The sequence below is a fragment of the Seriola aureovittata genome, chromosome 12, assembly GCF_021018895.1.
Source record: "Seriola aureovittata isolate HTS-2021-v1 ecotype China chromosome 12, ASM2101889v1, whole genome shotgun sequence".
NCBI classification, from domain to species: domain Eukaryota; kingdom Metazoa; phylum Chordata; class Actinopteri; order Carangiformes; family Carangidae; genus Seriola; species Seriola aureovittata.
The window spans coordinates 25,430,975-25,449,599 of NC_079375.1; the positions used below are offsets into that span (position 1 = coordinate 25,430,975).

At 41.1% G+C, this 18,625-nt stretch overlaps 2 protein-coding genes across 3 annotated transcripts in view; one reads left to right on the forward strand and one right to left on the reverse strand.

Annotated features, from left to right (window-relative positions):
• LOC130179471 (uncharacterized) overlaps positions 1–4,820 on the forward strand; it is a 9,034-nt gene extending 4,214 nt beyond the window's left edge. The window contains exon 3 of the mRNA XM_056392467.1: positions 177–4,820. Within this exon, the coding sequence (XP_056248442.1) occupies positions 177–3,808 (3,632 nt within the window). The 3' untranslated portion in view covers positions 3,809–4,820. The remainder of the gene's footprint in view (positions 1–176) is intronic.
• A 7,554-nt stretch (positions 4,821–12,374) lies between these two features.
• Positions 12,375–17,543, reverse strand: LOC130179473 (E3 ubiquitin-protein ligase TRIM39-like). Of its 2 annotated transcripts, none has more exons than XM_056392470.1 (2): positions 17,479–17,543; positions 12,375–16,031 (listed from the first exon to the last, which is right to left on the reverse strand). In XM_056392470.1, exon 2 carries the CDS (start codon positions 16,020–16,022, stop codon positions 14,370–14,372), a length of 1,653 nt encoding a protein of 550 aa, XP_056248445.1. In that variant the 5' UTR covers positions 16,023–16,031; positions 17,479–17,543; the 3' UTR covers positions 12,375–14,369. The 2 variants fall into 2 exon arrangements, with proteins under 2 accessions (XP_056248445.1, XP_056248444.1); XM_056392469.1 differs by lacking the exon at positions 17,479–17,543 and adding an exon at positions 16,248–16,400.
• Positions 17,544–18,625: the final 1,082 nt, after the last annotated feature.

An 18,625-nucleotide genomic window follows, 5' to 3' on the forward strand; every position in this document is an offset into this window, starting at 1 on the left:
ACTTTCCTTGGGCTTCATAACGCCTTGACATCTAGTGGTAATGATGATCATTTACAGAAACTTTAAAAAGTATACGTTTCATTTGGATAACAATGCTTAATGTTAGACATATAGGCTTAAACTGTAGTATTTGAAGTCTTTGTTGACCTAACATTGTATCATTAATTTGTCAACAGGTGTAACTCTGTGGGATCCAGATCAGCTACAAAAGAATACAAGTGTACAACATCAACATAACACTGAATTCAATGTCACCGCATCAGATTCCATTGAGGAGAAGTCAAATTTATTAAACATCTCTGGCTCTCTGAAGTTGAGTCTCTTGGGAGGACTGGTGAATGTGGGAGGATCGGCAAAATATTTCCAAGACACAAAGAAATCTCACAAACAAGCCAGGATGACTCTTCAGTACAAAACGACAACAAAGTTTGAAACATTAACGATGTCTCACCTGGCTCATGGACAGGTATCTCATCCCAATGTGTTTGAGGATGACACTGCCACTCATGTTGTCACAGCCATCTTGTACGGAGCTGGTGCTTACTTTGTGTTTGACAGAGAATCATCATCAGAGGACGATAAGAAACAAGTGGAGGGGGAGGCGAATCTCACCTTCAATAAGCTGAAATTCCTCACAGCAAGTGGTGAGGGATCACTCAACATGAATGAACAAGAGAAAGCAGCAGTTGAAAGATTTAGCTGCACATTTCATGGAGACTTCAAGTTACCTTCCAACCCAACGTCCTTCAACGAGGCTGTGAGTGTTTACAGAAACCTTCCCAACATGCTGGGAGAGAATGGAGAACATGCTGTTCCACTCAGGGTGTGGCTCTACCCTCTGGTGAGGTTGAATTCAAGAGCAGCAAGACTCCAAAGAGACATCAGCAATTCTCTCATCACATACTCATCAGAAACAATCGAGAGTCTAAATCAGACAGAGATGAGATGCAGTGACATACTCAAAGATGCCGCAGCAACAACATTTCCTGCCGTGGAAAAGAAGGTTCAGGATTTGATGCAGATGTGCAAACGGTACAAGCTTGACTTCATGCAGAAGCTCGGTAAAGTGCTTCCTTCAATCCGAGGGGGTGGGAAAGAGGAGAGTGCCCTGGCGGACATCCTTAAGGCTCATGAGAAGTCACCATTCAATAACAAAGACCTGGAGCAGTGGCTAAAAACCAAGGGGAGGGAATCAGATACACTGAAGTCCTTCCTTGAACAACTAGAGAAACTAGGTATAAAAATGGACAACAATTTGGATGACCTCTTGTCTGATTTAAATGTCAGAAATATTGTGTGCTTTTCCTTTACCTCAGTAGACCAGCCTGACAGTTTCTTGGTCAAACTGTCAAATCATCTCAGACCAGCAGGAATGATGGACACTGCTGGAGAATCCTCTGATCTACAGAGCAGAAACACAGAGTGGCTCTCCACTGATACCAGACAGATAATGAGGAAACAACTACAATTGTTTGAAGAACTGAAGAAGTTGAGCAGCAGTGCTGACACCAAATTCATATTTGCATCAAAATATGATGGAAGTCATCCTGGGGCATGTATTTTCATATATGAAGAAGGGTCTGACGATGCAGTCTGCTTTGTTCCTCCATCAAAACCTGCCACCCCAACAGCTACTGCTGTGTCACATGACAGCGTAACAGTTACAGTGTCTGAACCAGACTCTGCCACTGTAGAAACCAGAGTAGAATACAGAATCAGACAGAGACAGGACACACAGTGGGCATCTCAACCACTGAAGAAGAACCAAGACGCAGTAACTCTGTCAAGACTCAGGCCAGACACTAAGTATGAGATCAGAGCCACAGCTGTGGGCAAACTCAGCTACGCTGTCAGCAGCGATGTCTGCAGTGCTGTAACCCCCACAGCGGCTGGTCCACCAACTCAGGTGAAAGACACCAAAGTGGAAGCAAATTCTATCACTCTGACATGGAGCGTCCCGTCTGTCCAAAAGTGTGAATCGGTTAAAAGATACATCATTGAGTTCAAGAAGGAAAACAGCAATGAATGGCAGAGCAAAGACACCGGGAAGGAGGTGTACACCTTCACTCTGACAGGCCTGAAACAGGATACGGTCTACTCCATCAGGATGCGCACAGATGTTGGTGTCGGAGTCAGTCTGCCCAGTGAGGAATTCAAGATTAAAACTAAGAAAAAAACACTGGATGAAAAGGAGTTCACTGTGATCCCAGGTGATCCACCAGTCTACCTACTTAATCTGGAACAGGCAGGAGTTCGTCAGTTCAACAAAAAGGTTTTTGGAAAGGCACCAACCAAAAACCCAGCAAACAAAACCATCATGGTTGTTGGAGCCACTGGATCCGGCAAGACCACCCTCATCAACGGCATGATCAACTACATCCTAGGAGTCGACTGGAAGGACAGCTATAGATTTAAACTGATAAATGAAGAAGTTCAGAAAACACAAGCGTGCAGTCAGACCTCTGAGGTGACAGCCTATCAGATTTACCACACAGACGGTTTCCAAGTTCCTTACTCCCTCACAATCATCGACACTCCAGGGTTTGGGGACACGAGAGGAATCAAACAAGACGAAAAAATCAAAGAAAAAATCAGAGAGTTTTTCTCCGTCGAGGGTGGAATTGACAGCATTGACGCAGTGTGCTTCGTAGTGCAGTCTGCTTTAGCTCGTCTGACAGAAACACAGAAATATATCTTTGGTGCCATCCTCTCCATATTCGGGAGGGACATTGCCAGCAACATCGTTGCTCTGGTCACCTTTGCTGATGGCAAATCACCCCCAGTCCTGGAGGCGATCAAAGCTGCAAAGATTCCATGTGCCACAAACCCAGATGGATCTATTCTCCATTTTAAATTCAACAACTCTGTGCTTTTTGCCAAAAATACAGGAGCCAACACTGATGAGGAAAACTTTGATCACATGTTCTGGAAAATGGGGGAAATCAGCATGAAGACATTCTTCAATTATCTAAGCAGCATGGAAACCCAGAGTCTGACCCTGACAAAGGAGGTTCTCCGAGAACGCAAACAGCTTGAGGCGACTGTTGAGGGGGTGCAACCAATGATACAAAAAGGTTTGTCTAAACTGGAGGAAATAAACAACACAAAAGCTGCACTACAAAACCACAAGACCCACATGAAAGAGAATGAGGACTTTGAATATGAAGTAGAGGATGAAAAATCTGAGAGGATTAATATTCCTCCAGGAAAATTCATCACCAACTGCTATGGGTGCAACTATACCTGCCATTATCCTTGTTACATACCAAAAGATGAGGATAAAAGTGGGTGCGCTGCAATGAAAAATGGAAACTGCACAGTGTGTACAGGAAAATGTGTGTGGAGTGACCATGCCAACATGACGTACCGATGGGATATAAAACGTGTAACAGAGAAGAGGACATATCAGGAACTGAAGAATAAATATGAGGCAGCGCTGGGAAAGAAGATGAACTCAGAGAAAATCATTAAACAACTGGAAGTAGAATATGAGCAGGTGTACTTGCAAGTTACAAAAATGATGGAAACGTTAACTAAAAGCCTGCAGCGTCTGAGAGAGATTGCACTACGTCCAGATCCTTTGTCCACTCCAGATTACATTGATCTGCTGATACAAACAGAGGAACATGAGGCCAGACCTGGATTCAAGCAGCGTATTAAAGAGTTACGGAGTGTAAGAGAACGGGCAGTGCTTTTGACGAAGTTGAACAAGGGAGAGTACCTCACCGGAAAAGAAAAGTCGACATGGGAGAAGATGACGTCCACTGTCAAGGGAATATTCAACAATCCACGCAGTTGGTTTCAATAATTGAAGTGCCCTCTGCACAGAGCACGTGAAACTATCAACAGTATACAGAGTTCATCAGTACGGAAGCCGTGATAAAGGAAAATATATCAATATACATTATTATAATATTATTATTAGGAATAATATTCAGTAGCATCACTCTTATTCACTGTAGTGTCACAAAAATCAATCCAACCACTAGGGCTCTCCTACAAGATTGTATTATAATTATTATAATTAGGAAAAAGCACATTACTCCACATTAAGTGTTGTAGTATAACCATCAGGAGAGCATTTTCAGTATTGCACTTTGTCGAAGTAAGAGTAGTAAGCAGTCATTCTCTATGAACAACCCTGTTAGCGATGCTTGCTAATAAGAGAAGTCTCAAAGTGCTTTAATCATTATAAGTTTCATCACATGACCATTTTATTTTCACTTGGATTTATGTGTTAATATGAAGATAAGATAAATATAAAATTAATATAAACAGAAATGAAACATTACCAGTTAAGAACCTGTCTGTAACATGAGAGGCGGCTCATCATCACTTCATTTAACCAAGCTATTCTTCAAATCAGAACATAATCATTATATGGTTGTAATTGTGCTTTTGTTAAATCATATTTCAATCCTGTAATCAATATTTCACAGCTTTTATTAATAATACTTGTTTTTAAAGTTTTGCTCTAATTGTACATTGTTTTTTCTGTTTTAATTTTCATTTCATGGAAGTTGTGTTCGTTTAAATGACATTTTAAAACAGAATTAGAGCAGCTTCTGTTGAACCTGAGTGTTTGTTTAAATCAATTCTTTGTGGGGTTTTGCTTTAATTTCATAATTCAATTTTAAAGAGAGAGTCTAAGTGACTAATAATATTTTTTGGGTGTTTTTTTTATTTTTTTATTGTCTTTTACTTTGTGTAAACATTCACACACACAGAGAGAGATTAGTGTTGAGATATAACTCTGTGACTTGCACTGCTGGACTTAATGTAATCATATGATTTCTGCTGAATAAAAATGACTAACCTCAGGTCTGGTCTCTGGTCTTTAAGGGGTTAAGTTTTAGTTCAGTTTTGAGGTTAAGTTTTTTAGATAGGAAAATTAGATCAGACTGGGACAGTTACTGCACTTTAAAACAAATGAAATCTCTATTTAACCCACCAGGAGGAGCAGGTGCTCCAGTGCTGGAGAGGTTTATCCTCTGGAGTCTATTGCAGTTTACCAGTCTTGCAGTTCTGCCCTGGGCTGCCTGCTCTACCTGCCCGACGTCCTTTTGTGCAGCATAATCAAGGGTTTATCACCCAGAAATATAATATATATAACAGTTTATGGTTGATGTATTACAAGTGTAAGCCTTAAGCCTTCCTTTTTCTGCAGCCATATTAATAACACTTTAGGTAAATAGATGATATAGATTACTGCACGTGTTGTGATGTAGACCTAACTTATACAAGGTTAGTTAAATGTAGCACCAGTGAAAGTTAACAGCTTGACAGGACAAGAAACGCGGTTCGGAGGAGCAGTGGATCAATAAAGTAATGTTGCTGCTTGTATAGAAAAGTAGTAGCAGACAAAGACATAACATCACATCTGCATTACCAATATATAAGATAAACAAAAAATAAAATAAACCAGTTAAACTTAATTAGCTGCAAAATATGAAATTAGAAAAATGTCAGAGGGGCAGGTGCTTGATCACCACCTGAGGTCTATGTGTGCAGGTGTCTGGTGGGAGAGACAGGAAAGACTTAAACAGCCCCTTTACAACAGACTGAACACCCCACTCACTCAACACTTCCAGACAATTCAAAAACTAGAGCCTAGAAAACAAGCTCTATCATGGTTTGGACAAAATACATTTTGTGTTGAAAGAAAGAAGATAAAGGTTTAATGTTGTTAAAACCTCCCTGGTGACACTTACCTGCTGCTGGAAGAAATGAAGTCCACCACACTTTGATTCCAGCAAATTCTCCCTTTTACCATGTGAAGCTGCAGAGAACAAATAAACACAAAATATGTGGGAGATTTAATATAAAAATACTAATACTAATAATAATAGAATAAATATAAAATATCACCCATGCTTGTTGTTTTCTTGTGAAATGTTGATTTATTTAACAAAGAACATGACAAGTCACACACACTAAAAGACAAATACATTCTGCTGCATACTGAGTTAAAGAGTGGTCCACCTCTAAGATGTGGCGTCATCAATCCGGCCGCCATCCTGGAAAACCAACACACCAACATTGGTAACCCAGGCAACTGTTTCAGAAGCAGCATCAGCAGCTTCTTTGTCACCTGGAGGGAGAGAGACAGGTTACAAATATTAATGTTATATATCACAGCAGTGGTTCAAAAGCAGCTGTAAGAACATTAACTCTGCCTGAATTACACCTCATCCTTTATTCACATTGTAGTATTTTTGAATAATCTCATCAATCGTTAAATTCATTCATTCAATGAACAATGCCAGTGAGCTAGCTGCTATTGCTAGCAAGCTAGCCCTCCCACTTGTTACTTTGCAATCTTATAATGAAATCATTAAATTCATACATCAATGAGCAATGCCAGCAAGCTAGCTGCTAATGGTAGCGCTAATGAAAATGAGGGCATCTCTATGTACTGTACATGCACACATTCATTGCTGCCATCATCATCATTAGCAATACTTATTATCATTGTTAATTTTACAATTATTTTTACTATTAGTTATTATTATATACAATCACAAACAAAATGTCCCTTTATTTACACTTTGTCACATCGTGCTTGATTAAAATGTCTTCTGTGTCTCCTTCTGTTACTGCTTATCACCACCTGAAATGTTTGCCGATACAGTTTGTCAGTCGTTGCACTGATTATACTTTTAGCTAAAGAGCTAGCATTGATGCTACTCACCAGGCTAACAGGAAAGTTGCGAGCTCGGCATCAAACCGCATCTCTTTCCTCTCAGGAGCTTCTCCAGCGGCGGGAAGCCACATCCAGATTTACTAGTGTTGCTTCTTTTCTTTGCCGCTGAACGTGGTTTCTTGTCGGGAGCGGTCCTTCAGGACGCAGATGAATATCGCCTTTTAGGAGGTTCAGCCATTACTGTGTTTCTGTGATGCTAAACTTCAACTGCTGCCGGAAGTTGTTCTTCTTCGTGGGACTGAGGGCAGACTTGACGCGCAGCTGACTCACACAGCCTCTAGCGTCACAAAGTGGTATTACAAAACAGGACAGGTCGGGCCGGCTGGTGCGCATGCGCATTTCAGTAGATAACTCTGAAATACAACAGATGGAGGTTTTGATCATGACATCATCACTGTGGCTGCTTCACACTCTGTTGATAGTGTTAATTCTTTTCTTCTTTTTTTTTTTTTAAAACATTTTAAACTAAAGTTCTGGCCACATCATGTATTGCACCTTTACAGCACAACCACTGGAGCTGATATTTAAAAGTAAAGCTACATGTTCTTTGATCACATTACAAACCAACTTAATTTTGACACTTAGATTAAAACAAAGACACATTTGACACATACAAAACATTTTGATTTGCTTTTACAATATATAAATCTATGCTTGGATTATAAAATATAATTGTAGCCCTTGCTGAAACGACTGATTTATTTTGATGATAAATATTCATAATTCATAAAAGTTCATTATGTATTGAAGTGGTAAAAATTCATAAATATGGTTAAAATGCAGAACAAGTTAAAAATTCAAAATAAGTGATCTGTTCAGTACAAGTTATGCCATTTCATAGTGTTTGTGAGATATGTATTATTACCTGTTTTGTGAGTTGTCAATCATTCATTTCTTTGACAGTATTGGCAGGTGTATAACGCGAGTAACTCTGGCCAATCGTAAATCAGTGTGTAGGTGAGGGGGCGGGACTTAGCGGGAAGTTTGATTGAGGTGAGCAGAGCGAGTTACCTTGACCGAGTCCGTGCTGGAGTGATTTGGTGGACCAGAGTTTTTTATTTTTGTGGGGAAACGACCAGTTTACCTGACGTGAAGAACTTTGTGACCATCCGCGAGGTAACTATGAGCATGAGAGTGTTTTTGAAAACTGTGATCAAGTTCTACAGTTTAAAACGGACCGTTAACGCTAACCGCGATTAGCCGTTAGCTTTAGCTTTAGTCTGTGCGGTTAGCTAGCTCTCTGCTCTGTATAAACATGCTCCGTTAACTTGAGCTAAGGCTAAATCGGCATGAAGCAGCCTGTGGACTTGGAATTTAGCTTGTGTGTTTAATTTAGGAGGAGAAGACGGACATTTAAACATTAAAGAGGGAAGCAAAGTGAACTACGTAGGATCTGCATCCTTCTTGCTGTGTGCGTGAGCTGCTGCTGCCGCCGCCGCCGCTGCTGCCGCCGCCGCCGGTTCCGCCGCCGCCGCCGGTTCCGCCGCCGCCGCCGCTGCCGCCGCCGATGCCGCTGATGCTGCTGCCGCTGCTGCCGCCGCTGCCGCCGCTGCCGCTGATGCCGCTGATGCTGATGCCGCTGATGCTGATGCCGCTGATGCTGCCGCGCCCTGGCGGTGATCTGTTCATCTCCTTTTCCATACTAACTGTCGGCAGCTGTGATTATTGGATTTGCACGTGCCTTTTATTTTCTTCTGCTTGATAAAAGTGAAGCGGCCAGTTTGTTTTGCCACAACGCACCCAAGCTACGACACAGGCCTGCAACAGGGGGGTTCAATAAATGGTAGAGACCGTTGTGGATCAAGTGTGTGTGTGTGAGTGCGTATGGGTCCATCATATTCTTGAATTTAATGTTTTGTTTCATTTTATGTGATGTTTTGGATATAAGAGACTGAATAAGGGTGAAACGGGTACTATTTCTGTTGAATATTAACACTCTCACTAAATCATCATCATCATCATCATCACAGCACATTAGAGAGCTAAGGATGTCCATGCAGTCTCCCTTCAACCAGATGAATGGAAACTAATGGGCTGCTCTGTACATGAGCTCCTCCTTCTGTTGGCACAGATCACTCAGTTTTCACAGTGAGGAAACCTTTCAAATGACAATAAAACACAAACACTTGAGTTAAGAAGCGGCTGATCACAGTTAATCACAAATTTCGATCAGCTGTCAGGACAGGTGCATGAATGTCAGCTTCAGTTGAGGACTGGTTTGAGTATTAAATAAATAATCTTCTATATGACAAATATTTTTCTACACATTTTGCATACATCATGTTATCTTACCTTGAACTATCACAACGTCTTGATGAACAATGTATTAACTGACATTAACGCTGCGCATTACACTAACGCAGATCAATTAAACTGGGTCACGTGGAGAAACACAAACCAAACGTCAATCGATTAAATTCACCTTTTTATTGGGCTTTGACTGAACACCTCCACGGGCTAACCCAGGTGGACACAGGTGATCAGCCCAGCGGGGCCAGGTACCGTTAGCATAGCAATGGCTAAGTTATCAGCTAACGCTAGCACTAGCTGGCTAGCTTGGTCATCAAGGTGCAGCGTCACCTGAACTATGATATTAACAAATAAATAGTGTATTTACCGCAAAAAAATTGAACCGCTGACTTTTGAGTTGTAGGGTTTTAATGGAGAACTGGAATATTAGGAAAGGTCGGATGGAATCTGTTTGGTCACTTAAGAGAAGTTCAGTGAATTTATATCCTGCAAACATATCTGGTAAGAAAACATTTACTCTATTATTTTTGTGATGTTTGTGTTCGTGTCGTTTATTTTGGATTAAATAATGCTATAGACGGATAAACAAAAGTAATTAAGTATGTAATGTATTTCTACTGCGCCATTAACGTGTTAAAGTGAAAAGCTAACAGCCATTAGCGCGCTAGCTATAACAGCATTTAATTCAATGTAGAAGAAGCTAATTTTACTGTGTGTTGCTAGCATGTGTTAATGTTGTCAGCTGGTTTAAAGCTTAAACCAGCTGATGAGAGGTGAATGAGTGAAGTGAATGAGTGAAGTGAAAACTGTCTTGTACTCACTTGTTCACTCAGACAGAGAGGAGCAGGAAACACACTGAGGAGCAGAAGTCTCCCGCGCAGCTGCCGCTTGGTCTGGACTGTTGTCATGTTCATGTGTTCAATATGAAGAAATTTCATTTGTTAATGATTGCAGCTGAGTCTGTGTTCTGAGGCTTCTTGCCTTTATTTCTTTATTAGTCTGTCCGTAGCAGAATCGCATCAGTGTATTGTATAATGACAATAAAGCTTCTTTTCTTTCCTGTATTTCCTAAGATATTTTTTAAATACTTTTACTTAAGTAATTTTTTAAGCAAATACTTTAGTACTTTTATTTAAGTAATATTTTGACTAAGCTACTTTTACTTGTATTGGAGTAATGTTTGACAAGGAGTATCTGTACTTTTACTCAAGTAGTGAAGTTGTGTACTCTGTCCCCCTCTGCTGTTTATACAGAGGTGTTCCTCTTATTTAGCCTATCTTTGTTGATATAAATGGGTTGAACAAAATAATAGAAACTTGAAAGCCATGGTGAGTGTCTTTATGTAGAAGTAGTTATGTGTCGGCATCGGTTGTGAATATTTCTGTCTCTGATTACTAATAATCAAATCATGCCTTGAAAAATCTGTTGATCCCTGTTGCTGTTAGTCAATTTAGGCTGATTCTGTACTTGATTAATTCATGTGTTATTCAGTTAATACCAAGCAATACACCATGAATGAATGAATCCAAGTTTATGTTAAGTTCTATGTGCTTCTAAACAGTAACATAATATACACAGTTCATCATACTATTGCCTTTCTTTTAAATCCTAAAAGGATTTTAGGTGCTATCTTCATCTCTAATGTGGCGTTCTTTATCTAGTTATGAAATAAGTACAATAAAGTAATTTGATAAACATGACCTACTCTGTCTCTTTCCAGTCTGCTGAGATCAGGAACTGCCGGGCGAGATGCTGTGATGCATTGTGGGGTTTTTAGTATCAACAACCTCAGGCCTTCCTTCAGCCTTGCAGGTAGCACTCTTCCAAACACACATATTTACACCTGATATAAACTGATTGATAATATCTTTGGTTTGATCTGAAGTTCATGTGAACATTGATGTGTGTAGGGTAGACGGCCGTCACTGTACTACAACCCTCCCCGAGAAGTATGGTGTGCAGTTACTCATCTCAACAGCATGGAAGTTATTAGTAAGAAGCATGTCTTAGGTGCATGATGCTAGAAGCATCTCACTACACTTTGAAAATGCTCCTGGCACATGGAGATTTCCAGCGTGTGATCTGCTGGGATTGTGAACTAACAGCATGTCTGAGATGTTCTGTGAAGCCGGACCAGCAGCTGCTTTGTGACCAAGAGGAGGATTGTTTCAGTTGTATTCTGAACACAACAAGTAGCCAGGGAAAGTTTCAGAGAAGAGAGTTATGTGGTCAGATTTATGGCTGGACCGCAGCAGCACTGACTGACTGACCGACTGACTGATAGAGTTGAGTTTTACTGTTAAACCCTTGGTCAGCTGAAGACCATGCGACACCATTGGTCTGTTGACTTGTTTTTACTGGTCTAGACTCCAGGTGTTCACAGATCAGCCGTCTCTGTTTTTTCCTGTTCAGCTGAATGAAGTTTCATGTCGTCTAGTGGTTAACATTGTCAGTATCTCCTACACAAGTGGCTGCACAGCGAGTCTGTTCAGCACAAGCAGAGTTGTTTTGTTTAAGCTTTATTAAAGTAATGGGAAACAAAAAATAATTAAATCATAATTTTTAAGGACTTTACAGTGAATCTTAGTGTCTCCTGTTATTTCTTTCCCCCAGATGCTCCAAGGATCCAGCTGATTACTGGCAGTTTGAAGGTGGATTTTTCTTCGTCTGCCACGTTGCACCGTCACTTCTGGTAAAGATTCATTGATCTTTGTGGGATGTTTTGATTTTACTTATTAATACACTCTATAGTTGGGATTCTGACATAAAAGATAGTATAAAGTTTGTCCACATATGTTGTCAGAACTATATGGAGAATACTGTGGAAAACAAGATCAAACTGAATTGGAAGATACAAGCTAAAAAACAACCCACCCCCACCCCCCCCCCCCACCCCCCCAGCTCCACAGCCCCCCTCTTTCAGAGGTGACATCATCACCTCCTCATTATAGGAACCTTAACAGGCAGATAGACCAATGGAGAAATGCCAGTTTTAGTTCTTCAGATCATCCCAGGGCTCTGAAGAACTATTTGTGAATAATTGTTTGATATTGTAAATTTACATCTGAATATATTAAATAAAAGTGTTATAAAGTCAATAGTGGTGTGTATGTTATGTATGTTATGTAATTAAGTTTCCAACCCTACTTTAGTTGAAAGACTACATACAGAGACTTAACAATTTAATTAGCATTTCTTCAGTATATTATATTTTATGAGAAATGTAAGAAAATTAATCTGAATCATTAAATATTGTATTTAGATTGTTCTTCTACAGGTTTTAACTTTACATACTTAAAGATTAAATGTTAACACAAAAACTGCAAGTTTACAATATTAAGCTTGTGTTAATATTTAAATGATTGACACTTAATTTTATTATTAGGAAAAAGTTTATCTGCAGAACCTTTAGTGGCGTCACTTTATTGATGGTGTTTGATCATAATAAATAAGAAAAAGACCTGTAAAATAACAGTTTTTCTCTGCAGAAATATTAAGGGAACTTTTATTGTTTTTACACTTTATTTGAATTAGGATATTTTACTTTAATTCTCACGGTTTTTGTTTGGCAGCTGCTGCTTCCAGTCATTTGACCGTTTTTTTTTTAACAGTGTAGGTAAAAACATATGGTGTTTTAATGATATATTTCTATGATATATACAGTATATGATATATATAGTATGATATACTCATAACCCAAACACCCACTCTCCTCAGAGTCTGGGAGGCTGAATGAGGTCAAACTCTTGCTTTATTGACATGACTGTATTAAATCACAGTGTCTTCAAATCAAGATGCTGAATGAAAGTATAATTATTCAGAACATAACAAAACAAATGGTTTACTATAAAATGTCATCTAAATAAATATGCACAATGATGCACTATACATCTACAGTACACTGCAGTATCACAAAGTATATAGCCTGCTATAATTCAAGAAAAACATATGTGCCACCAAACCATGAGTAAAATAAAAGATTTATAAATAAAAAGCTTTAACAGTGTAATACAACAGTGATGGTGAAAATAAAATAAAAAATAAAAACGGATCTACTGTAACGATCAGTGAAAAAGTGGAAATCTGAGACATGGAAAGAAAATTCAAACGTTCATTCATAAAATGTTGTTTGTTCGTTGTTTTGGTCGCACTAATGAATGATCGTAATGATGTCATGATTTAATTTATTTGGGGGGGGGGGGGCTCTGCTTGGCCTCTATCATACTGTAGTTGACCCTCTTGGATATTGTAGGAATCTGTGACCAGTGAACCTTCAGGTGTAACAAAACACAGGTGTGTAAACACAATGCTGAGTTTGCTGGAACATACAAATACATTTTGACAGTGCAGTTTCAAACACAGTCACTTAACTGGACAGAAGGAGTCAAGGTACAGAAGTCAGGATACACTGATGCTGGGGGGCAAATATAACAATAATAAATTAATTCAATTGATTTAAGTGGAACAGAAAGTATATAACAAAATGAAAGACGGCCAACATCATTAATGGGTGTAGTCAAACGTGAATCACACATAATAATTATAATTGGCACAATCCTTCCACTGAACTAACCAGTCTGTATTTTTGGAAACTCAGGAGAGACTGTTCCAGGATCGATGTTAAATAACCAAACACAACGTAGTCACTGTCGGTGCAGTGTTGAAGCTGTGCAGCAGAGGTAGCTGCGTTTGCTCGGCCAGTTTGCTTTTATGCATCAGGTAACATCTATATATTATATACATATATATATATATATATTATATACATATATATATTACATATATACAGCCATTATGACAAAATTTCACACAAATGTTGAATATTATATATGACTCTGGATAAACTGGGATGTAACCTGAAACTATTCTGAATGGCGAAGGCACAAAGGCTGTAATTCTAGTTTTTTTTTATAGCTACGTTTCGTTGCTTGGCGACAACGTCGCCTAATTACATAATAATTACATAATTACTACGACTAGTGGTTGTAGTATGTAGTATTATGACAGGAGCGAAGGGACAAGTGTCGGTGACGCAGTATAAAGAGAGTGGTGTATGGACTAACATGACACAGGAGAGCGGTGTTCGATTCCCACGCGAAACCAGCAGTTTATATTGTTCCTATTATCCATGACCGTACGTTGTTATATTTGTAACCATGACAACAAAGATTGTCTGATGTTGAGGAAGTACGTATTTTAACCTGAATCACCATGTTTTCCTAAACCTAACCAAGCTTTGACCGTTATTATTGTAACCACGGCGACGGTCGGTACGCTGCTCTCTGTACAGTAACCGTGACAACCAAGGTCCAATCAAAAATGACCCATACGGTTGTTAAGGTTGGAGGAGTTGTTGACTGAACCCCATGTTTCCTCCTGTGATGTACCACCGGTGTGAGAGTCTCATATAACAGAATCAGATCTGATCGGCGAGGCTGACCGGGGAAATGATCAGAGGGGCAGCGTTCAGGCCGCCGTGATGAAGACCGGGGCTGAAGAAAGGGCTGAGTTCCCCCGTGAAGCAGCAGCCGGTGAAGGAGTAGAGATGAACTGCAGCATCCACGTCGTAAAAGGAGACCAGACCCTCCTCGTAACTCACAAACACCCCCACCCTCTGAGGTCCTGCCGTCAGACTGAGGCCGACAACGGGGCAGGTTAGAGTAAGGTACTGGTTTCTGTTCCTCAGACCCACAGCCCAGTAGCCGTTCACAGGACTCAGTGGGATTATTCCCTTTCTGTTGACCGACCTTTTGGTCACTCCCAGAGTCCAGTCCGTCTTCCCTGCAACCTGAACCTCGTAGTAGAATCTTCCGGAGGAGAAACTCTGCCGTGCCAAGACATTAGCATAAAGAGAAAACCTCTCCTGGTTGTCGGGCAGGTCCCTCCTCACCTCGCCACAACTCACTTGTTTCCCATCGTCAGACAGGATGAGCCAGGGATTCGCCGTATGAGGTTCGAGAGTCACATCCGCTGCGTAATGCTGGACCCTATTCAGCCTGGCGCCGTGAAGCAGCTTCTGCTTTCCCCTGCTGAGCATCTCCTCCAGCTCATCCACAGCTTTCACCACTGTCCCCTCGTACGACGGCAGGCGGACTCTGACCTCGGTCCAGTTCTTGGTGCAGGGAGCAGCGTTCATGGATGTGAAGCTCTGCAGGAGGAGGAGATGGTCTTGAGTGCGTGACAGCTGCTGGACCTCAGCGGTTCTCGTCGTCAGTACAGAGATTTCTTGTTCCAGTTCAGTGATGAGGCGGTCGGCCTGTTCCTCTGTTGACTTCTGCCGCTCCTCGATCCCTTCGATGAGCTCGTTCAGACGTCTCTCGGCAGTCTGCATCAGAGCGGTGAAGATCTGAACGCCGTCCGCTATCTCTCGCTCTGCGTCTTCCTTACTGTGCGTTTTTAAGCGCTCAATCTGCTGGATCTTCAGCCGTCTCTCTTGGATCATGTGCTGGATTTCAGCCTCCGCCCGCTCCAGCTCAGCACTCTTTGCTTCATATTCGTCTTTCAGAGACACAATGTTGTGCACCACGTGCTCTGAAACAGCGCAGAGGGAGCACATGCACGTCTGGTCCGTCTTACAGAACAATTCCAGTGGTTTTTTGTGCTTTGAACACACCCTGTCCTCTATGTTCGCTATAGGATCCACCAGCGAGTGTCTCTTCAGCGGTCCAGCCGTCAGATGAGGATCCACGTGAACACCACAGTACGAGGCGAAACACGTCAAGCACGACTTCAGAGCCTTGAGTTTTGTTCCGCTGCAGATGTCACAGGGCACGTCTCCTGGTTTGGCCACTTGTATCTCTGAGCCCCGGCTGCCTTTGTTTCCCGCCGACTGTCTGAACTCAGCGGCCATCTCAGATATGAAGGTGTTGACGGTCAGTTCGGGTCGCGTTTTAAAATGTTTTTTACACATGGGACACTGGCAGTGGACCCTGTTGACATTCCAGTGCTGTGTGATGCAGCTCTTGCAGAAGTTGTGTCCACATGGGATAGTGACCGGGAGAGTGAAAACATCCAGACAGATGCAGCAGAGAAACTGCTCCTCAGTTAGCAGACAGCTGGTGGCTGACATGGTGACACACTGAGGACAGAAATGAAAGTGAAACTCAAATCACATCATATCTTCAGCAGATACTCGATCCTTTCTACAATCATTAAAACTAGTAAACAGGAAGATCGTGGGTCTTGATGAGCTAATGTGATCTTTATACTGCACTTCATGTAAATGTTACGTATACAGTCAAGTAGTGTTTTTTAATGGTGGGTGTTTAAACAGGATAAATAGAAGTGACTGTACCTATGTGAGCTGAAGAGAGGAGAAACCGACCCTGATGATGATCCTGATAAAGTTTTATTAATCGTCAGACACAGAGACTCATGTCAGCTCAGGGAAAAGCTGTTGCTCTGAGCTGCTTTGAGTTATAAACAAGGAAATGAGTTTCTGAAGCGCTCCGCCTCCTCCCTCCAGAGCTGCCCGCCTCCTTCCAGTAAAGAATGTGTGTGTGTGTGTGTGTGTGTGTGTGTGTGTGTGTGTGTGTGTGTGTGTGTGTGTGTATCATTCAAAGTAGGTCTACCTGCTTTGTGATTACATAACGTGGTTCTTGACGGGATAGTCCCGTCAACACAGGGCTGTCGATGTGCAGAAATACAGTTTCTCACATTCTAAGACACTTTTAGAAAACGTGACACATCCACAAAAAACTTTGCTGCTGTGGGCAACACAAGCAAATGCATGCTTCAGATGATGATAAGAAAAACCACAAAGGACTGTACGTGCGTGCATTTGAAGTTTTGATCTATGCAGTTGCGATATGAGAACACAAGTCAGGTCTGGATTGAACTACTATGGAGCAGAAAAAGCTGTGGTCCCCTAAAGACTTCCTGTTTGAGGTGACACTTCATTAAACAGATTCATTTGAGTTGTATGTAAGTTTTGCTATTGCTACATAGCTAACGTTAGCATTAGCAGCTGTTTACTCACCAGTCTAGAAGAAGAAACGTTGTGAGCTCAGCATCAAACTTCATTCCTTTACTCGCCAACATCTGTCTCCAGAGGTGGAAACAAACACCACTGTTCACTCTTGTCTCTTATCACTATTATTCTTTTCTTCTGCTGAAGTTAGCATGCTAACCACCTAGCTCTGGCCAGAAAATGTCTGTAGCTCTTGCAAAGACTGGTAAGAAAACAGCTTTTAATGCTAAAGATCCTGGTTTAATAAAGAAACAGTTCACAACCTAAACCACCATCTTTCCACTGAGCTGAAACAAAGAGCTGCTGTTGTCGAAAGTGAACCACAGGTGGAAATACAAACCCCAGCCTCTGATGTGAGAAGTCACTGTTCAGCCCAACGCAGAAGAAGAAACATAACTTCCAGGAGACAGGCCTTGATTATTTAATGTGGTGCTGTAGTAGGGCCGCCTCAGGGTTTGTGGCCACTGAGCAGTTGCCAGCCAATTATAAGATTTGTCACTGGTTAACTTTATAACTCACTTAAGAAAATGTTTTGGTTCGTAGTGTGAAATCTTACCTCGTCAAATCCAGATACAAGACTGAAAGAGAAAGTAAAGTCTTCACTACAGCTCTGAGTAATGGAGCAACTCAGGAAAGTACCTAATGGCCCAGACACAAGGAAATAAAGAGCCCAGATCACTACATCAATGTGCCTGTCAGCCACTATGCGGTTAGTCAGACATCACCTGACAGTTTTATTTATGTTTCACCTTTATAAAAACATATGCACCAATAATGTGAGAACGCTAAGAGTGTCATTGATGGATTTTCTCTTTAAATCAACTGTAAACTTTTGAAAAAGCTAATTTCAGAGGTGGTTGAGCTCTGACACTTGTAAACAAATACGTCGGCCACATGGATGTGATAAAGTCATTCAGAAATCTCACCTGGTTTGACTAAAGTGTGAGACTCCAGGTTGTGAACACCTTTCAGTTTGGAAAGTCAAAGACACGATGGATAAAATGTTGTGTAATATGAAGTCGTCCCGTTCTCGTGGACACTCTTTATGTGTAGAGCTAAATAATCTGCAGCATGTGAGAGAGGTCAGATACAGGCGTGTCCCTGACCTGTATCTGACCTCTCACCTCCTGCAGGTTCCCCCTCCCCCACACTGCACCAAACATCTATTAACCACGGTTTTGGCCTTGTGAACACAATATCTCCGTAACGTTAAGAAGTAACTTCTTTAACTTTGGTAAAAATGTTCACATGGACTCTTGGACACAGTGATTAGAGTTTGGTGACTAAAGGTCAAAGGTCAAAGGTGAAGGTCATGGTGACCTCACAAAACATGATTGTGAAAACATGCCAGAACTCTTCAAGGGAATCCATTCAAATTTGGCACAAACGTTCACTTGGACTCAAGGATGAACTGATTAGATTTTGTTGTCTAAAGGTCAAAGGCCAAAGGTCAAGGTCACTGTGATCTCAAAAAACACTTTTTAGCCATTACCCAAGACACAGCACACAGCAATTATGACAAAATTTCACACAAATGGTTTATATTTTCTATGATTCTGATAAACAGGGATGTGACCTGGGGGTCAGCTGTAGGTGGATGAAGGCTGTGGCTCATATCGGGACCCGTTTCAGAAAGACAAGAACAGCAAATCTAACGGTTTCTAAACGTGAATCCTCACATTAATTTGAAAGGTTCAAATGGA

Bases quoted from the DNA above. Each gene is read 5' to 3' on its own strand.
- LOC130179473 (XM_056392470.1), bottom strand. From the start codon at position 16,022: ATGTCAGCCACCAGCTGTCTGCTAACTGAGGAGCAGTTTCTCTGCTGC.